Source organism: Solanum lycopersicum, chromosome 2 (genome assembly GCF_036512215.1).
Source record: "Solanum lycopersicum chromosome 2, SLM_r2.1".
NCBI lineage: Eukaryota > Viridiplantae > Streptophyta > Magnoliopsida > Solanales > Solanaceae > Solanum > Solanum lycopersicum.
This window is the reverse complement of record NC_090801.1, coordinates 49,578,974-49,599,696: the sequence shown is the minus strand read 5'-3', so window position 1 is coordinate 49,599,696 and position 20,723 is coordinate 49,578,974. Positions and strand designations below refer to the sequence as shown.

General features: G+C 31.4%; 2 protein-coding genes across 2 annotated transcripts; both read left to right on the top strand.

Moving 5' to 3' along the window:
• The first annotated feature begins 991 nt into the window (after positions 1-991).
• LOC138342144 (NAC domain-containing protein 26-like) lies at positions 992-1,906 on the top strand. The gene has a single exon (XM_069294337.1). It carries the CDS (start codon positions 992-994, stop codon positions 1,904-1,906), a length of 915 nt encoding a protein of 304 aa, XP_069150438.1.
• A 14,845-nt stretch (positions 1,907-16,751) lies between these two features.
• On the top strand, positions 16,752-17,411 carry LOC138342143 (uncharacterized). Its single transcript, XM_069294336.1, has one exon. It carries the CDS (start codon positions 16,752-16,754, stop codon positions 17,409-17,411), a length of 660 nt encoding a protein of 219 aa, XP_069150437.1.
• Positions 17,412-20,723: the final 3,312 nt, after the last annotated feature.

Genomic DNA, 20,723 nt, shown 5'->3' with positions numbered 1-20,723 from the left:
ATAGCTACAATTGTGAACCCTTACTTTAGTTTTTAGGTTTTGAGTAAGCAATAAAGACTAGTAAAGCGGTCTATATGTGAAGTGGATATAGTACTAATAATTTGATATATATATATATATAGTTATAGTGTCTAATTATATATTAAATTATTAATATTTAATAATTAGTAAGGATAAAATAGTAAGTTATTACATTCTTATTGAGTTATCGATTTACCCAATAACTCAATCGTAAAAGTCGATACTAAATTAACCAATAACCCAATAATTTTTTTATAAGCCCATTAAAAACCTAATAGCCCAATAACATTTTTTTCGGTTCGATTTTTGCACATCCTAGTGGTCGGAGAAATCTACCTCTCCAATGAATATTTTTATTTATACAAATGAAATAAAAAATAAATTATTTATGTAATCAAACTTTTTAGTAACAAAAACTAAATAAAAAGAAGAGGATAAAACTTAGCTAATAAGTAATATATTCTTAGACTTCAGTATTTTATGGTAACACTAACTAAAGAAAATAATACTACTTGCTAATACTAAAACAACAAAAGGCATATAACGGTCACTAACTAAAAATTATATGTGAGTTTCTAAAATTGGATTCCAATCATAAAAAAACTCGGTTACGCACAATCTCTGGAGTTAAGATACAACTCAATTCTTACAATTTTATTTTATCTGTCAAATGCACTTTCACTGTAGAATTGATTTTTTTTTATAAAAATATTTCCTTTATACATGAATGGAATACAGAGATTAATAGATTGACCTATGGAATTTTGAACAGTTGTCAATACTACAGCTATTCCTATACTCTATCTACTTTATTTTTCTGAATTTGTTTTATAACAAAAAGACCCCAAAATTAGATAAACGGTAACTTAATATTACGTGTGAGTGTTTCTTGTTTACACGGTTTCTTTCTATATATAATAATCTCTCTTCTTTTTCTTCTTTGTTTTCTACTCCTCTGTTTCCATAAAATATGGGGATGATGAATATTGATGAGGAACAACTCCTCAGGTATCTTCTCAAGTTTGTTACTGGTATGCTTGTTGACTGCGATCAAATTCGATTTGTAGACTTGTATGGCAAAGAGAAGCCATCTCAGTTATTCGAGACGACCACTACTGATCGTCATCATGTGTTCACTCAGTTAAAGAAGAAAAAAGGGAATGGTAAGAACTTCAACAGGGGAATTGTTGGCGGTGGCGGCTCATGGAAAGGAATCGACAATGGTAAACCAGTTTACAACCAGAAAGGATTAAAGATTGGGTTCAAGAAAACCTTCCGTTTTGATGAAGAAAACCATGTCTGGATTATGAAGGAATATCGTCCTAGTGATAATATACTAAAGGCCTTGAGACTACGTGGTCAAATTCGTCATGAGGAGGAATTTGCTGTATGTAGCATTACCAGGAGCGTATATTCTTCCAAGGTTATCATCCCTTCGGATAATAATGTAGAGAATTTTATTGATTCTGTGCTAATTTCTTCATCACAATGCCAAGAAGCTCAGAATCAATTTCAAGAATTGGGACAATCCTTTGCTCAATATCAGTTTCAAGATTTGGAACAATTAAGTAGTACTAATGGAATTCCATCTGATGGGTCGAACAGTATTTTGAATGGGAACGTTGGCCCAGTTACTTTAGTCTTCAAAGAATCAAATGTGTCTGCTGCAAAAGAAGATGAATGCTCTGTTCATCAACAAACTCCCTCTGTAGAATGCTCTGTTTATGACATTGCTACTTACCACAAAGAGCTTGATGCCTATGCTGCCTTTCAACTCAAATCAGTGGTTACTAACATCCCGCAACAACAAGAAGATGATGAACCCGATTCTATCCCACTTTTCCATGAAGATTTTAATATTGATTATACACATCTGTTGACTTAAGAGTTGGTGATACAACTCTAAGTCTTAAAATTTTGTTTGCCCTATAGTATATGTTTTTAATTTCCACCAGCAACAAGTTCTGATGTAGAGAGTAGTGGGTGTCTATCAAGTGGAGAATGGAACAGGGGCAGCCCTGGCTGTTATGTTATTCGTCATCGAGAAGATCATTTTACTAATTCTTATTGAATGAAATTGCTTCAATAAGATTCTCTACTTCCTCTTCCTTCAATAGCAAAGATTAAGTCATGGAATTTTATTACCTCTTTTAACACTTGTGGTGATGTTGACATAAACTTCAATCAAACACACCACGGCTAACTCTAGCCATGAACTCGACATTACAACTGAAATGATCTATGATCCTTTATAGCATAGGAATCGATCTTACGGTGTCTGAACAGAAGACACCAAACTCAAATAACAACTAAAGACTATTGTTATTTAGATATTTGGATCTGTTTTTCGTCGAGACAACTTGTTGAGATTTCTTAATTCTCATTACTTTCAGATATTTGGATCTGTTATGCGATCCCATCATTTATTATGACTTGGGGCTCTTCTTTAGCAATTGCCTCCACACTATGATCATTTGTTTCTCTCTTTTTTTCTCGAGAATTTTAATCATTGGAACCAATCATGTTAACTGGTTATATGATCAAAGTTCCTTTTTAATTCAGGAATAGATCTTACTAAGTTAAGACACGAAACACAACTTTTCGATGAACAAACTTAAGACTCTCTAGATAACTCTATCAGTTCCTTTGAAGTTCTTGAAAGCTTATTTTTTTGCTCAAGAGAGGGAAAGTTGCTAATGCCAGAATTCTTAGATGCGTGTGTGTGTGTTAGTTTCTCGTAGCGTGATCTCATTGGTTGAGAGAGCTCTGTCCTCTTTTCCCGTGCTCACCAACCATGACAGAGTTGGCAGCTATTACTACTGTTCCGCATTTGTCCTGAAACATGCGATATTCATGAGAGAGACCAGGTCCCATTGTTTGTCAAGATCATCAAGACTTCAGAGTTACACAATCTCAAGAAACAGTGAAATTCAGTGCTGCTAATGTAATTCCATCGGATAAGTTGAATGGGAGCATTAGTTTACTTGCAAAAGAAGAAGAATGCTCTGTTCCTGTGGTTCTGTTAGTTTCGTTGCAAAAGAATCAAAACTGAAGATGAGAATCAAATCCCACTTCTCTGGGAAGATTTTTATATTGGTCATACAAATCTGTAGAGTTAGAGTAAGCTGCTTGTCTCCAACACCCACAATGACGACATCAGTTTGCTAATAAGAGACGCAGCTTTCCTCACCACAACATACTGCTTTACGTGTATAAAGGAAGAGAAAAGCAAAGACAACACAGTGAGTTCCATGTAATAAAAACACAGCTTTCCTGATGGCACCACATGAAACATTCACACAAGAAAGAGTTGGAACTGGAGTTAGGTTAGCTGATATGCAGAAGCCTAAATATGGACATCTAGATTCTACAAAGTAATTACATCTAACTATTGCGAGTAGCACTTACTTTATATCACTTATAATTAATATAGACAACTCAACCATAGAACTCCAAGGGGTCAAGGCACACAAAAAACCTCATAAGTCCAACGTCTTCTTTTTTTGGGATATCCGAGCAGGCTTGCGTGACTATTCTATGAGGTAACTGTTACCTTCCCACCAGCACAAGTACCAAGTTTATTATTTCTGCTGGGATTTGAACCCTGATCTCCAAAATTTGCACCAACGCCATTGACCACTAGAGTGCCCTCTTAAATCTATCTCTTGCTTACTTTCCTTTTATAATATTAGCAGTCTCCCCACACCAGTAATTGTCCCTCGCTCCCCTAATAACAATTCAATGAATTCCTTCCTTTCCGGTCATGAGAGCATCATCCTTGACGATATTATCATCATAAAATCTGAATTACTAACAACTGCAATAACAAAATTGTGCAGAAGGAAAAGAAGAAGGTTGAGGGGCTTTTTCAGCAAAAAACACCAGTAATGCATGAAGCCCTTCACTGGTTGCCTTAGCTGCTTCTTCTCCATATCTGTGAGAAACAAATTCAGTCGTCATAGTGCCTGATGTAGAGATAAATTCTTTCCAGCTACTTCAACGGCGTCACATATTCTGCCTATTAGCAAGAATATCTGTTTTAGGCTTCTTCCAAAGTAAGTCATTAACTTGTAAACAAAAAACAGTACTTGTGCCAAAGACAATTGCATTGCTGTGAGATCTAGCACATATACTTATGTTGGAACCACCAAATATCATCTTTCAAGTCCACAATATACATATTGAACAAGCAAGATGCATAAAGTCAATGTTCTTGCCACCATTATGCCACTTAGCATCCTGAATTTATTACTTCATTTTTATTTTGATTTTTATATGAGTTGGAGCTAGCGCATTGAGTCTCAAATTAAAGGTCTCAAATCAAGGTCGTATATTCAGTTACAATTGAGTCTTGGATCACGAGTTCTGAGTCAAGATAGAGATTGGGTCCATGATCAGGAGTTCAGGACTAAGGCTCAGGTTTTGGATCAGATCAGAACTCAGACGGGTCCTAAATAAGGTTCAAGGATCGGGTCTTGTGTCTTGGTTTTATGGTCAAATTCAAGGCTCGAGTTTTCAGTTATGCTGGAAATCATTTTTGTAGCATAAAAAAATAACAAAAATGAAAACCGACCTTCGGAGTTCAGTTCTTTAGTAAATTCTACTTGCCAAAACTAGCTCCTGAAATCATTTATTATGGTTAAGCAGTTACTTAAGGTGATAATATGTAACACCATAAAACGAACTAAGGTGAACTAGAGCTTCGTGATTGTTTCTTGAGTTAATTTTGTGTTAAAATGAGTTATATTAGTGTCCTTAGGCAGTGTGTGAAGTTTGGAGGTCAAAAGTCCAAGAACGTCCATGACGTTCGGAAGATATGCGATGTTCCTAAGACCTGAACAACTATGTTTAGGGGTTTAACGTCCGGGTATGACCCCACCTAGGACACATGAGGGACCCTAGAAAAGGACCCCACCTCTTGGCAAGAAGCGGCCAAGCAGTGACCAAACGATGACCCAATGGACGGTCCGTTGGTCAACTAACGGTCCGTCGACCATGGGTGTCGATTGGACCTGCAAAGCAGGGTAGCCTGCTCTTGAATGAGGCTAAGTCACAACCAACGAAACCCCACCAACGGGCCGTTGATGGACAAACGGTCCATTGGTTGGATCCGTTTGTGAGACTGCCCCAAAAGCTGTCATTTTCCTGTAATGACTTGGGGTGTTTGGTAAATTCACCCCAAGTATTTTATGAACCTTGAGTGATATTTTTAGGGTCTTTTAGATATATTAAAGTGTTTCAAACCCTAAGACCTAATTTTAGACTTCATTTCCTAAAACCCAAAATCCCTCTCTCAAGTCTCCATGGAAGCTAGAAGTCAAGAAGAGCTAGGAGGGTTGTTGGTGGTCAATTTCTTCACCAAAAATAAGTGGGGTTTCTTCAATTTGAGGTATGGTAGTCATCCTTAAACTCTCTTCCAATCAAGGAGTCTCTTCTAATGAATTTTCAAAAAGGGTTTTCAACCCTAACTTCTTCTATCTTTAACTCTAAATATGGGTCTTGCATGAAAACGTTTTGAATGATTTAAAAATGATGTTTCTAATGTTAGTTGATGATTTTAATGCTAAAACTTCAATGAGCATGAATTGGTAGTCTTTAAGCTTTGATTTCTTATGGTTGATATTGTTGTTTAGCTACTGCCCTAAGGGCTATATTATGATGAAATGTTGAGTAAAATGTTATAGGTGATGGAACCTTATATTAAAAGGTAAGTTGGTTATGTTGTTTAGCTTTAATTATGAAATGATCTTGAGTGGTATGGTCCACCTTCTTGGTGGTGGTGTTTATTTGAATCGTATGAATATGTAGTTACTTGTGTATTGTGATGAGTCCATGAAAGCATATTATGTGAAGAAAGATGAAAATGAAGTTACTCTTATTAAGGTGTTTTATGAAACTTGTTATGAAAAGTATGCTAAGGATTATATCTAAATGAATTACATGATTATATGAAGTATGTTAAAGTGTGTGATGTGATAAATGAATGTCTAAGCATGTACAGAACTGAATTTAAATGAAATGAGTCTATTCTGCAAGGTGTGCTCACATGTACACACACATATACACTTTGAATAAATGAATGATTGGAGTTAAAGAATGTAAATGAAAAAGGGGAGTTTTGGGGTAAGCACTCATTGTGAGTTGAGATGAAATGTTTAGTAGCAACCTCACTACCTCCCAAGAGCTTTCTAATGTAGGTTGGAGGATGGATACCCATTGTAAGTTGAGATGGGATGTTTAAACACTTTATATGAATTTTTATTAACATATCGCTACAATCCAATTAAATTTAAAGCACAAAAGGTAGAACAATTTTTAAGAATATCTAATACATTAAGTAGTAATTCATAACAGTAAACAAAAATTTAGCTACATTATTATAATGTGTTACTCTATAAAGTACTTCTTTATGTTTATTTTGGTAAGTTAATATCAAGAATTTCAATAAGAATGAAAAAACTTTTCTACAATATTAATTATTCATTGCATTATAAAGTACCATTTACTTTCTCATAAAAATGCAAATTAAAAAATATATATTTGCAAATCATAAATTTTTTGCGTCATTGAATCAATAAAATTTTGGTATAACCATATAGATATACTCATAAAAATTGATGTACATGTACTCCTAATTCTAACTTTTTAACTTATTGATTTTTTTACTCATCCTTTAATGTAACTTAACTCTTATAACAAATTAGATTTTAAAAACGTGCATTGCACGTTTGTCCCTTGTAATTACTATAAAATGTATGCATATTTAAAAAATTGAATTTCATAATAGAAAATGTTTTTGTATTGCACGCTACTTAGTATAAATATTCGTAAAATATTTAAATACAATTACAATATGTATAAATAGTTATTCATAAAATTAAGTAATCAAAAGAGAAAGTGTAATACCAAATTAGCTAATGAATTCGAAAATAAAATGAAATAGAGTAGACTAAAAACAATAAAATAGCTAATGAATTCTAAAACTTTTAAATAACAAAAATTAAAGAGAGAAATAGTTCTAGTTTATAAGAATAGAGGAACTTCCTCAATAACTAACAAAAGCATAAACAGATCTATCTCTTTTTTATTGCATATGTGATGAACAATTACATTCATCAACAATTATCCATCAATAATTATACATTAGAATAACAAAGCGTATGCATCGACAAAAAGTAATTGTGTTGAACAATTTGTCAATGTAATTACATCCACCAATAATCATTCATCAACAGTTATACATCGGAATAACTAAGGTATGCATTAATATAAAGTGATTTTGGAGATAATTTTTTGATATTTATAATTACAAGTTTGGAATTGTAAAAGTCATTTAAAAATTGATAATATACATTAACGCCTATGAGAATTAGATTGTTTAAAGTTGGGAATATGTAAAGTTTCTTACTAAAATCTGAATATGTGCCATATTAAGATGTATTATAATTCAAAGGACATTTTTGTTCTTTAATGTTAAAGGATATTTCGAACATAATTTACTGTCTTTTGTTGTCACGAAACACTTCATCTATCGAACTCTATTTTAGAATAAAATTAAATTAAACATTTCTTTAATTAATCCTACCTAGAAACATAATGGATTAATACCATATAAGTATTATTTAAGTAATATTTTATTAATTATTTCTTTAATAATATTTGAATTAGTAAAAGGGTAGAATCATAATCCTATTAAAGTTAAGATCTTCTCGCTTATAATAAAATAATAATAATTTCTGAACTCGTCCTTCGCTTGTGTACCTATATCAATCAATACACATTTTTTTTAAAGAAGTATAAAGATTATTAATAATATTGTTTTATGTTTATAAATTAAAAGGAGTATATACTCCTTAAAATGAGTATAAAGAATCTATGAGATTTTTTATCAAAATATTTTTTTTAGATAGAATAATGTCACGACCCAAATCGGATTGCGACTGGCACCCACACTTACCCTCCTATGTGAGCGAACCAACCAATCTAAACCTTAACATTTCAATGTAATATTAACATAAAGTAATGCGGAAGACTTAAACTCATTAATAAAAACCAATTCAATAACTATTATTTCCCAAAATCTGGAAGTCATCACCACAAGAACATCTAGGATCAAATTACTAAACTAAGAGTATTCTAAGAAGCTAAAACAAATAAAAGCTAGTCCATGCCGGAACTTCAAGGCATCAAGACATGAAGAGGACGATCCAGTCCAAGCTAGAAGCATTAGCTCACCCTGAAGATCCGATGTGACGAAGACTGGCTAGAGTTGCGGTTGAGTTGAAGACGATGGCACGTTTGCTGCACTCCACAAATAACAAGAAGAAAACATAAAAGTAGGGGTCAGTACAAAACACGGGTACTGAGTAGATATCATCGGCCAACTCAAAATAGAAAACAATATATACCAAGTAATATCATAAAATCAACTATGATACTCAACATGTAGCAACAGCAAGTACTATATCATTAACAATTACCGTCAAGTTCACACATGAGGACTCAAGCCTCAATACCATACTCATTTGGGAATTATGTTCATTAGATTGAGTATATTAACATCTTTCAAGATTCATTATCTTATTTCTCTTGTGTCGGTACGTGACACTCCGCTCCCTCATACTATGTGTCGGAACGTGACACTCCGATCCCCTACATCTACGTGTCGGTTCGTGACACCCGATCTCCTAAATCTACGTGTCGGTTCGTGACACCCGATCCCCTAAATCTACGTGTCGGTTCGTGACACCCGATCCCCTACATCTACGTGTCGGTTCATGACACCCGATACGTCCCTTAAAACAATTATAAAGTTAGAGGGTTAATGTTAATAAGTCTAATTACTTGGGGGTTAAAAGAGGTAACCTTAAGTTAATTAGTTGGTTATTATTGTCATCTTTTATTCTTAATTATATACTAATTAGGATAAAAGAAAGAGGGTTTGAATAAAGAAAATAGAAAGAACAAGAGAGAGAGGGAGAATCGAACGAGGAAGAAAGAAGAACAAAGCTTTGGGAATTTACTTGCTTGATTTCTAATCTTCGGTGGAGGTAGGTTATGGTTTTCATGCTTTCATAGTAAACTCTTAATAGAGAATGATATGTATTGATAGTATTGTAAACCCTGCTATGTGCTTAATTGTATGCATGCATGAACGTGATTATATAATTGTGATTATATTAAACATGATGAAGTTATTGAATCCCAAATCTTGATAAAAACCTAATCTCTTTTTAATGATGATGCCTTGGTAAGGGAGAAGGCTTGATGAACTAAAGTAATGAGACTGATGATGCCTTGGTAAGGGAGAAGGCTTGATGAGTTAATAGAATGAGATTAGGGGATCGGGTGTCACGAACCGACACGTAGATTTAGGAGATCGGGTGTCACGAACCGACAAATAGACTTAGGGGATCGGGTGTCACGAACCGACACGTAGATGTAGGGGATCGGGTGTCACGAACCGATACGTAGATTTAGGGGATCGGGTGTCACGAACCGACACGTAGATTTAGGAGATCGGGTGTCACGAACCGACACGTAGATGTAGGGGATCGGAGTGTCACGTTCCGACACATAGTATGAGGGAGCGGAGTGTCACGTACCGACACAAGAGAAATAAGATAATGAATCTTGAAAGATGTTAATATACTCAATCTAATGAACATAATTCCCAAATGAGTATGGTATTGAGGCTTGAGTCCTCATGTGTGAACTTGACGGTAATTGTTAATGATATAGTACTTGCTGTTGCTACATGTTGAGTATCATAGTTGATTTTATGATATTACTTGGTATATATTGTTTTCTATTTTGAGTTGGCCGATGATATCTACTCAGTACCCGTGTTTTGTACTGACCCCTACTTTTATGTTTTCTTCTTGTTTATTGTGGAGTGCAGCAAACGTACCGTCATCTTCAACTCAACAGTAATTCAAGCCAGTCTTACTACATCGGAAATTCAGGGTGAGCTAATGCTTCTAGCTTGGACTGGATCTTCTTCCTCATGTCTTGATGCCTTGAAGTTCCGGCATGGACTAGCTTTTACTTGTTTTAGCTTTTAGAATACTCTTAGTTTAGAAATTTGATCATAGATGTTCTTGTGATGATGACTTCCAGATTTTGGGGATAATAATAGTTATTGATTTTATTAATGAGTTTAAGTCTTCCGCATTACTTTCTGTTGATATTATATTGAAATGTTAAGGTTTAGTTTGGTTGGTTCGCTCACATAGGAGGGTAAGTGTGGGTGCCAGTCGCGGCCCGGATTTGGGTCGTGACAAATAAATGAAATAATAAGTTCTAAATTTAATCAATAAAAACATAAAGCTGCAGAATATAAAAATAATTAGCAATACCATTTTTCTTCTTCAGCGCTTCCTCTTCTTTCGTTATTAGGGGTATTTATTTACAAATATAAAATCACACCATGATTTTATTTTCATACAAGTAGTAAATCATTTATAAATTCTAAAAAAACACATTAAATATAATGCATGCTAATTTTTGTAGATTTAATTATGAGAAAAAAACTAATTACGTGAATTATTCAATTCTCTTACAATAACTTAGAGTGTTCACTACATGATAATCAACTTGTTATAATAAACATAATCTTTAAAGATGATTTGTACATCAGACATGTAAATGAAAATTTTATTTTCTTTTTCATTGCCATTATTCAAGAAAAAGTAGTCAATTTACCTTCTTTCAACCGAAAAATTGGATATAACAAACAATGAACTAAGTAAAAATATGCAACATTGAAATGAAAAATAATACTTACCAAACAACAAATAAATGTCCATGAAGCCTTTAACCTTCTTGAAAAATGTATCAAATGCACTGAAATGATTAAATTCTAATTCAGATATATATATTCTCCAAGAATTTACCGTCAATAAAAAATTAACGAAACAACATACGTATTCTTTCTCACACAAGTAGGTTTTGTTTTACCTCATGAATGTTGAACAGACTTTTTGTCCAAATGAAGAACTTTCTAGAATTATTTATCACCTGTTGCGTTAAAAACATAAATTTTCGATGAAAAAAATGATATAAAACATGTAATATTAGTTCTATCTATATACATATATGTCTAAAAAATTGATTTGATCAAAAGAAACATAAAAAATTTGAAGAAGAATTTCGTGAGATAAATCATTCACATGCTATTGTCACGAGAAGACATCAAAATAATGTATTTGTTGGAAAAATCATGTATATAATTTTATCAATGGAACTCTTCAAATTCTTTAACTTAAAATTAAGTATAACTTACATAAATCCCATAGTGTAAGATCTTAATTACCTTCTATCCCTATTATTTTTCTAATTACATAAATCCCATGTTTTTTAAGTATTTTTGATACATAATAAAGGATCAAGATTATTGTTGATACATTCTGTATCAATCTATTGCACTTGTTAAGGAAAAAAAATTGAAAAATAAAATTACGATCTTATCCATCTGTTACACTAATTAAGGGGAGAAAAGTTGAAAATAATACAAGTCCCATAAATTGCGTTATTTCCTTCTATATTGTAAAGAATTCAATCATATAGTGTAAGTATCCAAAAAAAATCAAAAATTGAATTTTTTCTTGTTCATCGTTTTCTCTGTTTCATAAAAACTTTTGTCAAAATTTTGGATAAGCAGGGTGAGTTATGAAGGATACAAAAATGATGAAATTGTTTTTGGACAAACAATGTCTTTTGTGATTCTTCAAGTTCATCGAATATCCTTTCGATTTTGATACACGATTGCCGAAAAATTTGAGATTCAAAATTCATTTCCAGTTCATTCATGATCCTTTCAAATTTTTATTCATAATATCGAAAAATTTGAGGAGACACATCATGAAGATCCTTCCAAAATCAAGAGAAAATAAGTTGTAAAGATATTTAATTAGAAGATTTGTCCATAATTGAGGGAATTGGCAAAAAGAACGTCCGTGTCTTTGAAAGTTAAAGCATGAAAAATCTCTATTTTGTTACTTTGTTTCCTGTTAAGAAATTTTGAAAAGAACCTATGTAGCAAAAAACTGTTATTTTTGCTGTCGACTTTGTTTTATCAGTTTGTAGTCATTGGAAATAATTATTTCTTGATCATCTTTCTGTTGATTCTTTATTCTTATATTTCACTTTCTTTGTACTGATTCAAATAAGTGTCGTATTTTTACTTGATACATTAAATAAGAAAGTATTGTTCATAAGATTTTAGATTTGAGATCGATACATTATTGTTTGGTAATTGTTATGTATCATATATATTTAGTATAAATTCAAATTTATATATCAAAGCTAAAAATTTAGTACATGATACATTATTATTTATATATTTTATTTTTTTTGAGAAATTCTATAATTTAAAATTTAAAAAAATACATTATACATACATTTGTACCAAATTAGCTTCCCTTTTGTGTGTGATACATAACACAAATTTTATGTATCAAGTACATTTATATTGAACATGATAACCACTAATTGAAGATTCAACAATATTAGAGTTATGTATCTACCTTAAATATGAAATGATACATTGCATACAACAAAGATTATTGTAGCACTGTATCAGATCAATGATAACACTAACAAAAACTAATTTAAGACTCTAAATAAATGAGATACATTAAAAAATATGTATCTTATGTATCTTTGACAGTGATGGCGTGCAATGGCAAATTCAACATTTTATTTTTTTGGACGTTTTTAACTGTAGATACATTAAAAGAAAATAAATATTTTTCAAGAAAAAATTTCAATGACGATATGATTAACTAAAATTACAAAGGTTCAATAAGATTTTAATGGGATCAAGGGGAGGAGATAATTTTGTTTTATTTTTTAAGATGAAAAGCTAAAAAATAATAATAATAGAAATCGGAGATTGAAGAGATGGAAAGAAATCTACCTATTGAATAATTTGAAATTATTAATTGGAAATAAAAAGATTTAAAATTCAAAAATATATTAATTGATGTAATTATAGAGAGATTTGTGGCATGAAAAAAGGCAAGAAAATCATGGGTATGAGATTTCAAGTTAATGTATCAGGAAAAGGAGATGCTGAAAGAATAAGTAGGGATTTTTGATATTTTTTGAAATAATAGGGAAAATAAGAAAATATGATAACAAATGATGTGTAATTAAGAAATTTTTCCTAAAATTAAATAAGAGATGTTTTGAAATGTTTGAACTTCATTTGTTTGAATGATTATTTATCTTTCATTATATCTTTATTACTGTAAAGTTTATTATCTAATTATTTATTAAAAATACTTTTACATTTTAAAAAATAGAAAAAATATTTAAGTGAAGGGTAAAATGGTAATTCAACTTTGAGGTTAGGAGCTTCCCACTTATAATAATACTAGTCCTGAACACGTGCTTTGCACGTGAGTCCCACAAAAATATAATATGTTGTAGAAGTTATATTAAAATCACATTGTGATAAATTTCACAAATGATTTAACGAAAAAATATATAAATGAAATAAATGAACAATCAACCTTTATAAATGACTTCTTTGTTGTAAATGTTAAATAATTAGATATTTCGATTACCTGTTAAATTTGGACAACAAAATTTAATGTGATAAATAATTTACCTTTTCATGTTATTAGGTCGAAACCTACAATATATTAGTTTGTTACTTCTCTCTAAGAAAGGGACAATACAAACATAACATACCTTCTCAATTTGTACCAAAGTTTGAATTAACCTATATACTTGTAACAAGTATATAAGTTGTCTTCATATTACATTCACATGACATAGTGTTTTTATTCTTCTTTGTATCATGAACAAAAATTTCAATAGTTTGATCATGGTTATTTTTCATATTTTTTATCATTCTTTAATTTTTTTTAATCCTTTTTTTTCTTACTTTATTATTGTTTTCTCTAACATTACTATTTTGTATCCTTTGACTTAATTCTTGTCTCCCCCTTTCGTTTATATATGTTCCATCCATTTTGTTTTTGTTGTTTTACTTTCTACATCCACATTTTCATTCATAAAAAATAAATAAATAAAAAGATTATCTACAAACACAAAATAATTAAAAGTGAATTTTCTTTCACTTTTGATTGTAATTTATAATTGTGTAAAATTTATTTTAAAGGATTTAAAATTCTTTTATATGAATACAAGAAATGATATAAAATAATGAGATAATTTCACCTACATATTTCAAATCATGATTCATAAGTAACATGCATACACATTTCAAGATGGTGAATACATGCGAAAATGCGTATAAATATGAAATACTTATTTAAGAAAATAGAAGCAACATATTATTTGTTTGATTTAACTTATCGATAAAAGAGAGAATGGAAAAATAAATCTTGAGTGGCTTTACTCCATCTTTGCATTCACTGATTCACAAGTTATGCTTATCAAATAATCCATAAACATCCCCATATATACAATTGTTAACAATTACATTAAAGTTGACAATAATAATGTGAAATAAGTGTCATCAAGATAACTCTTCAGTTCTAAAATGCTCGGACTTCCGCTAAATAACTTTCTATCTTTCAATATCTTTAATACATAATATAATGCACATTTGAATAACTTTCTATCTTCCAATATCTTTAATACATAATATAATGCACATTTGAATACCTTAAAGCTCCCATTTATATCTAGTTTTGTATTTAGTTATTAGAATATATTTTTTATCTCGTACATAAAAAAAAGTATATTTAAATGAAGGACAAAATGGTAATTCAACTTTGAGGTTTGGAGCTTCCCACTTATAATAATATATGATATGATAAGTATAGGGTTGTAAGCTAGGTTGAAGTTTAGAAGGTAAAGTTTGGGAAAGATTCTCTCAAGACAAAGTATGTCCTCATATATTTGAGGGCATAATTCTTAATTCTTTTAGTTTTGTATAAGTTCTTATCATGTATTTCTTTCAATGTAAAGGACCGTGTCCCTAAGATATTATGTCGTGTTTTTAAATTGGCTTGTGACGATGAGACTTCCTTAGTATTTTATGAAAAAATATTTCCTTTATTAAATTATTCGTGAAAAGTTTTAATTTCACAGTACTTTTCATGTCTTATGTAATGAACGATAGTTAAAGGGCTTGTACAAGAGCCCAAAGGGTCAAGTACGCCCTGTCATGATCCAAAATTTCTCCCCAACTTCTAGGGGGTACTTGCAGGTCGTGACATAATAGATACATTCATTAATCATGAATTAGTACAAAAGGTACGTGTATAAAATTAGACTTAGACTTAAACTTAAATTAAGGTAAATTCGTAATGTTAATTAGGCTGGCTTACTCAAAGACATGGTAGTATCTTGGAAATTCTTAAGCACTTTTTTGGTATACAGGGTAAGATAAGCAAATATATCTCAGAAGATAGTAGTTTCATTAATTCTAACTTTATCATCTTATCGACAAAATACTACACATGTTAATATAAGTTACAATGATGTATGAACACTTTGGGTGTGTACAAGTAAGTACTCAAACTTATAAAATTAAATAAGTAGACACATGATGTCCTATATAGCAATTCACATTCTACATGATGCTCTCTGTGGCAATTCACATTCTACATGACGTCCTACGTTTAATATATAACTTAGGATATGTATCTATATGTTTAGTTTTATATAAATTTAAATATTTACTTGTGCACACAACAACAACCACCCGGCGGAGAGAAAACACCAACAAAATATCTCCAAAATAATATTCATCAACACATAAACCTAACATATATCTTACAACTTCAAACCAATTCATCTACCACGTCTACACCCAAAGTTGAGTTGAAATTAATTAAACTTTATTCATGGAGAGATAGCCATTGAATTCACTATAGATGAAGTTAATGGAAAACTAGATTTAATGAGTTGCGCAAGGTTATTCCGAAGCTACTCAATATCAAAGGTCACTATATTAAAAATAACTTTTAGCGACAATTAATTAATGACAATAGCTTAATTATCAGTAAATATGTACTTTTAGCGGCAATTAACACTCTTTGTATATTTCCCTAAATGCTTTAGCGACATTGAATCCAATAACAATTAACTAATGTCGATAAAAAATTTAATACTCTTTATTAATATGTGTATTTATTATCACTAAAAGATGTTTTTGTCGTAGTGAATCATTGTAACATGGGCCAACTTGAGTAGTCATCTCTTGATCAAGTTTGATTTCTATGAAGACTTTATTCAAGTCTTATCGAGGTATTCTGATTATATAATTTATTAATAAAATACTAGATGTAGTAAGCTAAGCAGTGTAATCTAAACATAGAATTATTATTTATATCCCACGTAACCAACAAACTATAAATCTTTTCTTCTAAAGGATTTCAGAACCTATTCCTGCTTTTTGTTTATAATTTCAAGCTTGGGTCTAGAAGCATATGCTGGCTTTCTTTCACGTATAATCTCAATTCGAATTTTATTTATTATAATAGCAAAATTATTAAATTATTATTTGAAGCACTAAAATAATTAAATTTTACTTACTATAATATTTTGTAATTAAAAGATAAAATCAGTTAAGGGTAAAAAATATATTTATATAAAAAAAAACACTCTCTCTATATATATATAAAAAAAGAAGGTGGAGTGGGTATTCATTTTCTATGTGCAAAAAAAAAAAAAAAGGAAATCGTCACTCGCCTCTCTTCTTCTTCTTCTTGTTTGTTTTCTACTCCTCTGTTTCGATAGAAAAAAAAATGGGAACGAATATCAATGATGAACAACTCATTGGATATCTTATCAATTTTGTTACTGATGTGCCTGTTGGATGCAATGAAATTCGTACTGTAGAACTGTATGGCAACAAGAAGCCATCTCAGTTATTTGATACGACTACTACTGATCATCATTATTTCTTTACTGAGTTAAAGAAAAGAGGTAAGTACTTCAACAGGGGAATTGCTGGCAGAGGCGGCTCATGGAGAAAATACGGCACTAATGAAGAAGTTGTTGACAAGAATAGATCAGTGATTGGTTTCAAGAGAAGATTCCGCTTTGAAGAAGAAAATCATATCTGGATTATGAAAGAATATTGCCTTTTTGATAGTAAACTGAAGGACTTGAGACTACGTGGTCAAATTCGACATGAGGGATTTGTTGTATGTAGCATTATGAGGAAGGGAACTTGTTCATCACAATGTCAAGTAAATCAAGATTTGGGTCTAATTCAATGTGATGACTTAAAAGAATCAACTATGACTGCTGCAAAAGATGATGAGTGCTCTGTTCGTCAAGAAGTTGTTCATACTCGCCCTCTACTCGATTCAATGGATGGTAACATTCCGGGCCAAGTTGGTTTAGGATCGAACGAACATCAAGAAACTCCTTACTCTGTTACTTTCTACGAGTTTCTCTGATTTTGCGCTTTTCTCTCACATTTCTTATTCATGTGTATGTATGTCTCTTCACTGGTATCTGTACGTAGGAGAGTTTAGTTGCACCTATACATTAGGGCTTTGATTTTATTCAGCTAGTTAGTTTCTGTAAGGGTAAGTTCCAAGTCTTGATACAAGTTTTCTCATCTACAAACTCTTTCAAATATTGTCCCTGAGCCTATCGTAATTAATCACCCCTCCCCAAAACTCTTAAAAACAGCTATACCACTAACTCTAACTGATCTGCTAACACTGCAACTCTAGTGATTAATTTAATCCAACATAGTAACAAATAAGTATTTGAAAATGGACAAAAGCAAGCATCGTTCAATAACATTAATTAGTTGAAGAAATAAAGATAGAGACACAGTCCTTCTAAAGTGAGCTTCATGATCTTTCTTCTCCAATTGTTAATGGTAGCTCTGTTCAATTTCAACTTGTGGACTTGTATGGCAATAACAAACCTTCTCAGTTATTCGGTACTAACACTACTACTGAATATCACGTTTTTACTCAGTTAAAGAAGGAAAAAAAAAGGGAATGGTAAGAACTTCAACAGGGGAATTGTTGGTGGTGGTGGCTCATGGAAAGGAATTGACAATAGTAAACCTGTTTATGACTGGAAAAGATCAGTAATTGGCTCCAAGAAAACTTTCCGTTTTGAGGAAAATGGATTATGAAAGAATATCGTCTTTGTGATAAAGCACAAAACGCATTAATACAAAGTGGTCGTATTCAGGAGGAATTTGTTGTATGTCGCATTACAAGGAGTGTCAATTCTTCTTCTTCGAATTTTGTTCCAATTTCTTTATCACGACCACAATAAACTGTGAAATCTTTTATTCCAGATTTGGGACAAATCAGTGCTGCTGCTAATGTAATTCCAAATGGGAACATCACACAAGTTAGTTTAGTCACAGAAGAATCAAAATTGCCTCAAGGCTCTGTTCATCAAGAAACTCCTCCTGATTATGACATTATGTTATGAACTGCAGTTAAACAGTTAAAGGTATAACAAATATGGGTTGCAGGGATTCGATCCTTGAATCTGGCAATAATAGGAAATGGGAAGGTTAACAGAAATATAAAATGAACGGATGAGATTGGAAGTTGATTAAGGAAAGTTGAGGGTGAGGATTATGACACGTGGGTACAGGTTGTTGGTGGAGGTTGTTATAAGTAGTCATGCTAGAAGAGAGAGGGAAATAACTGAAAAATAAGTCACACCAATTCTCTTCTCTGTTTTCTTCTTTCTTCTTCGATCCAGAATCTTCTTCTTCTTCTTCTTTAGTTGCAGATCATCAATGGCGTAGCAGTAGATTCCATAGTTGTAGTATCAGTAGTTGTAATAAAGAACTTCGATATCAATAAATTCTACAGTTGGTTTTCTTCTGCAATTTTTTTGATTTGTTGGTGGATTGAGCTTGTGATCTTAGATCATAACACATTACTACTTACTACAAACAACTTGATGCATATGCTGTCTCTGTACTCAAAACAATGGTTCCATACGTTCCGGAACCACTGCAAGAAGACGAAGTTGATTCTATCCCACTTTTCTCCGAAGATTTTTATATTGGTTATACAGATCTATGGTCAAATCTTTCATTTTTATTTTTACTCTGAATCTGGTTTACAAGTATTCTTTTATGAAAATATATGAGATATAATGTAATGTTTATTCTTTTCTATCACTCATTTATAGTTTGCATAGTGTTTCTCAAATGTCATTGGTACATGAATTATCAAGAGAAATTATCACTCACTTACCTTGCATTGAAAACTTCAACGTAAAACCTCATAAGAAAAAAATTCAATGACAAAAAAAGTTCTAGGGAAGAAAAAAAAAGGTGTACTTATTTTGTCATATGATTTTGAGCGTTTGCAATTTTATAGGACTCTATCTAGATAGATGTGTTCAATTTTAGTTAGCAGTCTACGAGATGATTTTTTGTAAGATTTCAAAAGATAAAAATTTCAAAAATTCATGGAATAATCACAAAGAGATCAAAATGACATCAAATATTGTCTTTTTCACATAAAATCTCGAATATTCTGTAAGCTTTTGGATATAAAGATAAAAATCTTAGATAACTAATAAACTTTTGAGTATTCATATAAAGATCAAACATCTCGAATATCCCATAAATTCTTGGATATTCACAAAGAGAGATCATGAAGACGTCAAATATTGTTTTTCTCAAAAATATTTCGAGTATTCTACAAATTCATGAAATATTCACAAAGATCAATGGAGATTAAATAAATCTTCAAAAGGTCCATATCATCCTAGTTCAATAAAGAGACCATTATGAACTTGAATCACAGAGAAATCTTAAGAGGGAGAAGAATCAAGGGTAGTACAGAATTATACTCATATTGTTCTATCAATAAAATTCTTGCTTCTTCATATTTAATTTATAGTTATTTATTTTCTATATATTTAAAATTTATTGCAAACAAACACATTTTAATCTTATAATCAACCTTCTTTTAAGTATTAATTGTTAGTCAAAAAATTATTATTTTTTTAGATTTTTTGGGATTTGGGGGTGGGGGTGGGGTGGGGTGGGTGGAGGGGTAGGACATCTTTTTTTTGGAGGGGGGTGGGGGTGGGGGGTGGGTGGTAGGACATCTTTTTTTTGGAGGGGGGGGGGGGGGGGGGGCAGGGAGCTGGTAGAGGTATTGGGTGAAAAAAGTACTTTTTATTTTTTTTAATAAAAAAAACAAACTATTTTTTTTTGACATTTTTTTGGGGTAAGGGGCTGGTAGGGAGGGTGGAGTGCGAGAAAATTTAAAAAGATTTTTTTGAAAAAGATTTTAACAAGATCTCTACTATAATATTATTATCAATATTTATCCATATTATTCATAGGATAACTCGTTTTTACTTATTTAAAATGTAAATCGAGTCAAGTGTTTTATTCATTTTTATTTATCTCATTTTCGATCGACTTAAATCCGTCTCGACTCGCTCGTTTGTCACTCCCACTTATGTCATACACAGTTTCAGTTCGTAAGATCAAAGTTAAGTTGTTTAGCCCCAAAGTCCATGATTTCGAGTCTTTTTCTATTTTAAATTGTTGATTGTTGATCCCAATATTGAAAATATTGTATTTCATATCATTGATGATCTTTGATTTATGTTTCATGATTATTCTATCACATGAAACCTTTGTAGCTAAAGTTATTTGAATATATCGTCATATATTTCATATGCATTGTTTTCATTCGTAAAATAGTACAAGTTTTAAAAAATTATTATAAAAAATAGTTCTAGAAACATATTTAGCT

What these genes read in the sequence shown, in the direction of transcription:
- LOC138342144 (XM_069294337.1), top strand. Translation starts at nt 992, where the DNA reads ATGGGGATGATGAATATTGATGAGGAACAACTCCTCAGGTATCTTCTC.
- LOC138342143 (XM_069294336.1), top strand. Translation starts at nt 16,752, where the DNA reads ATGGGAACGAATATCAATGATGAACAACTCATTGGATATCTTATCAAT.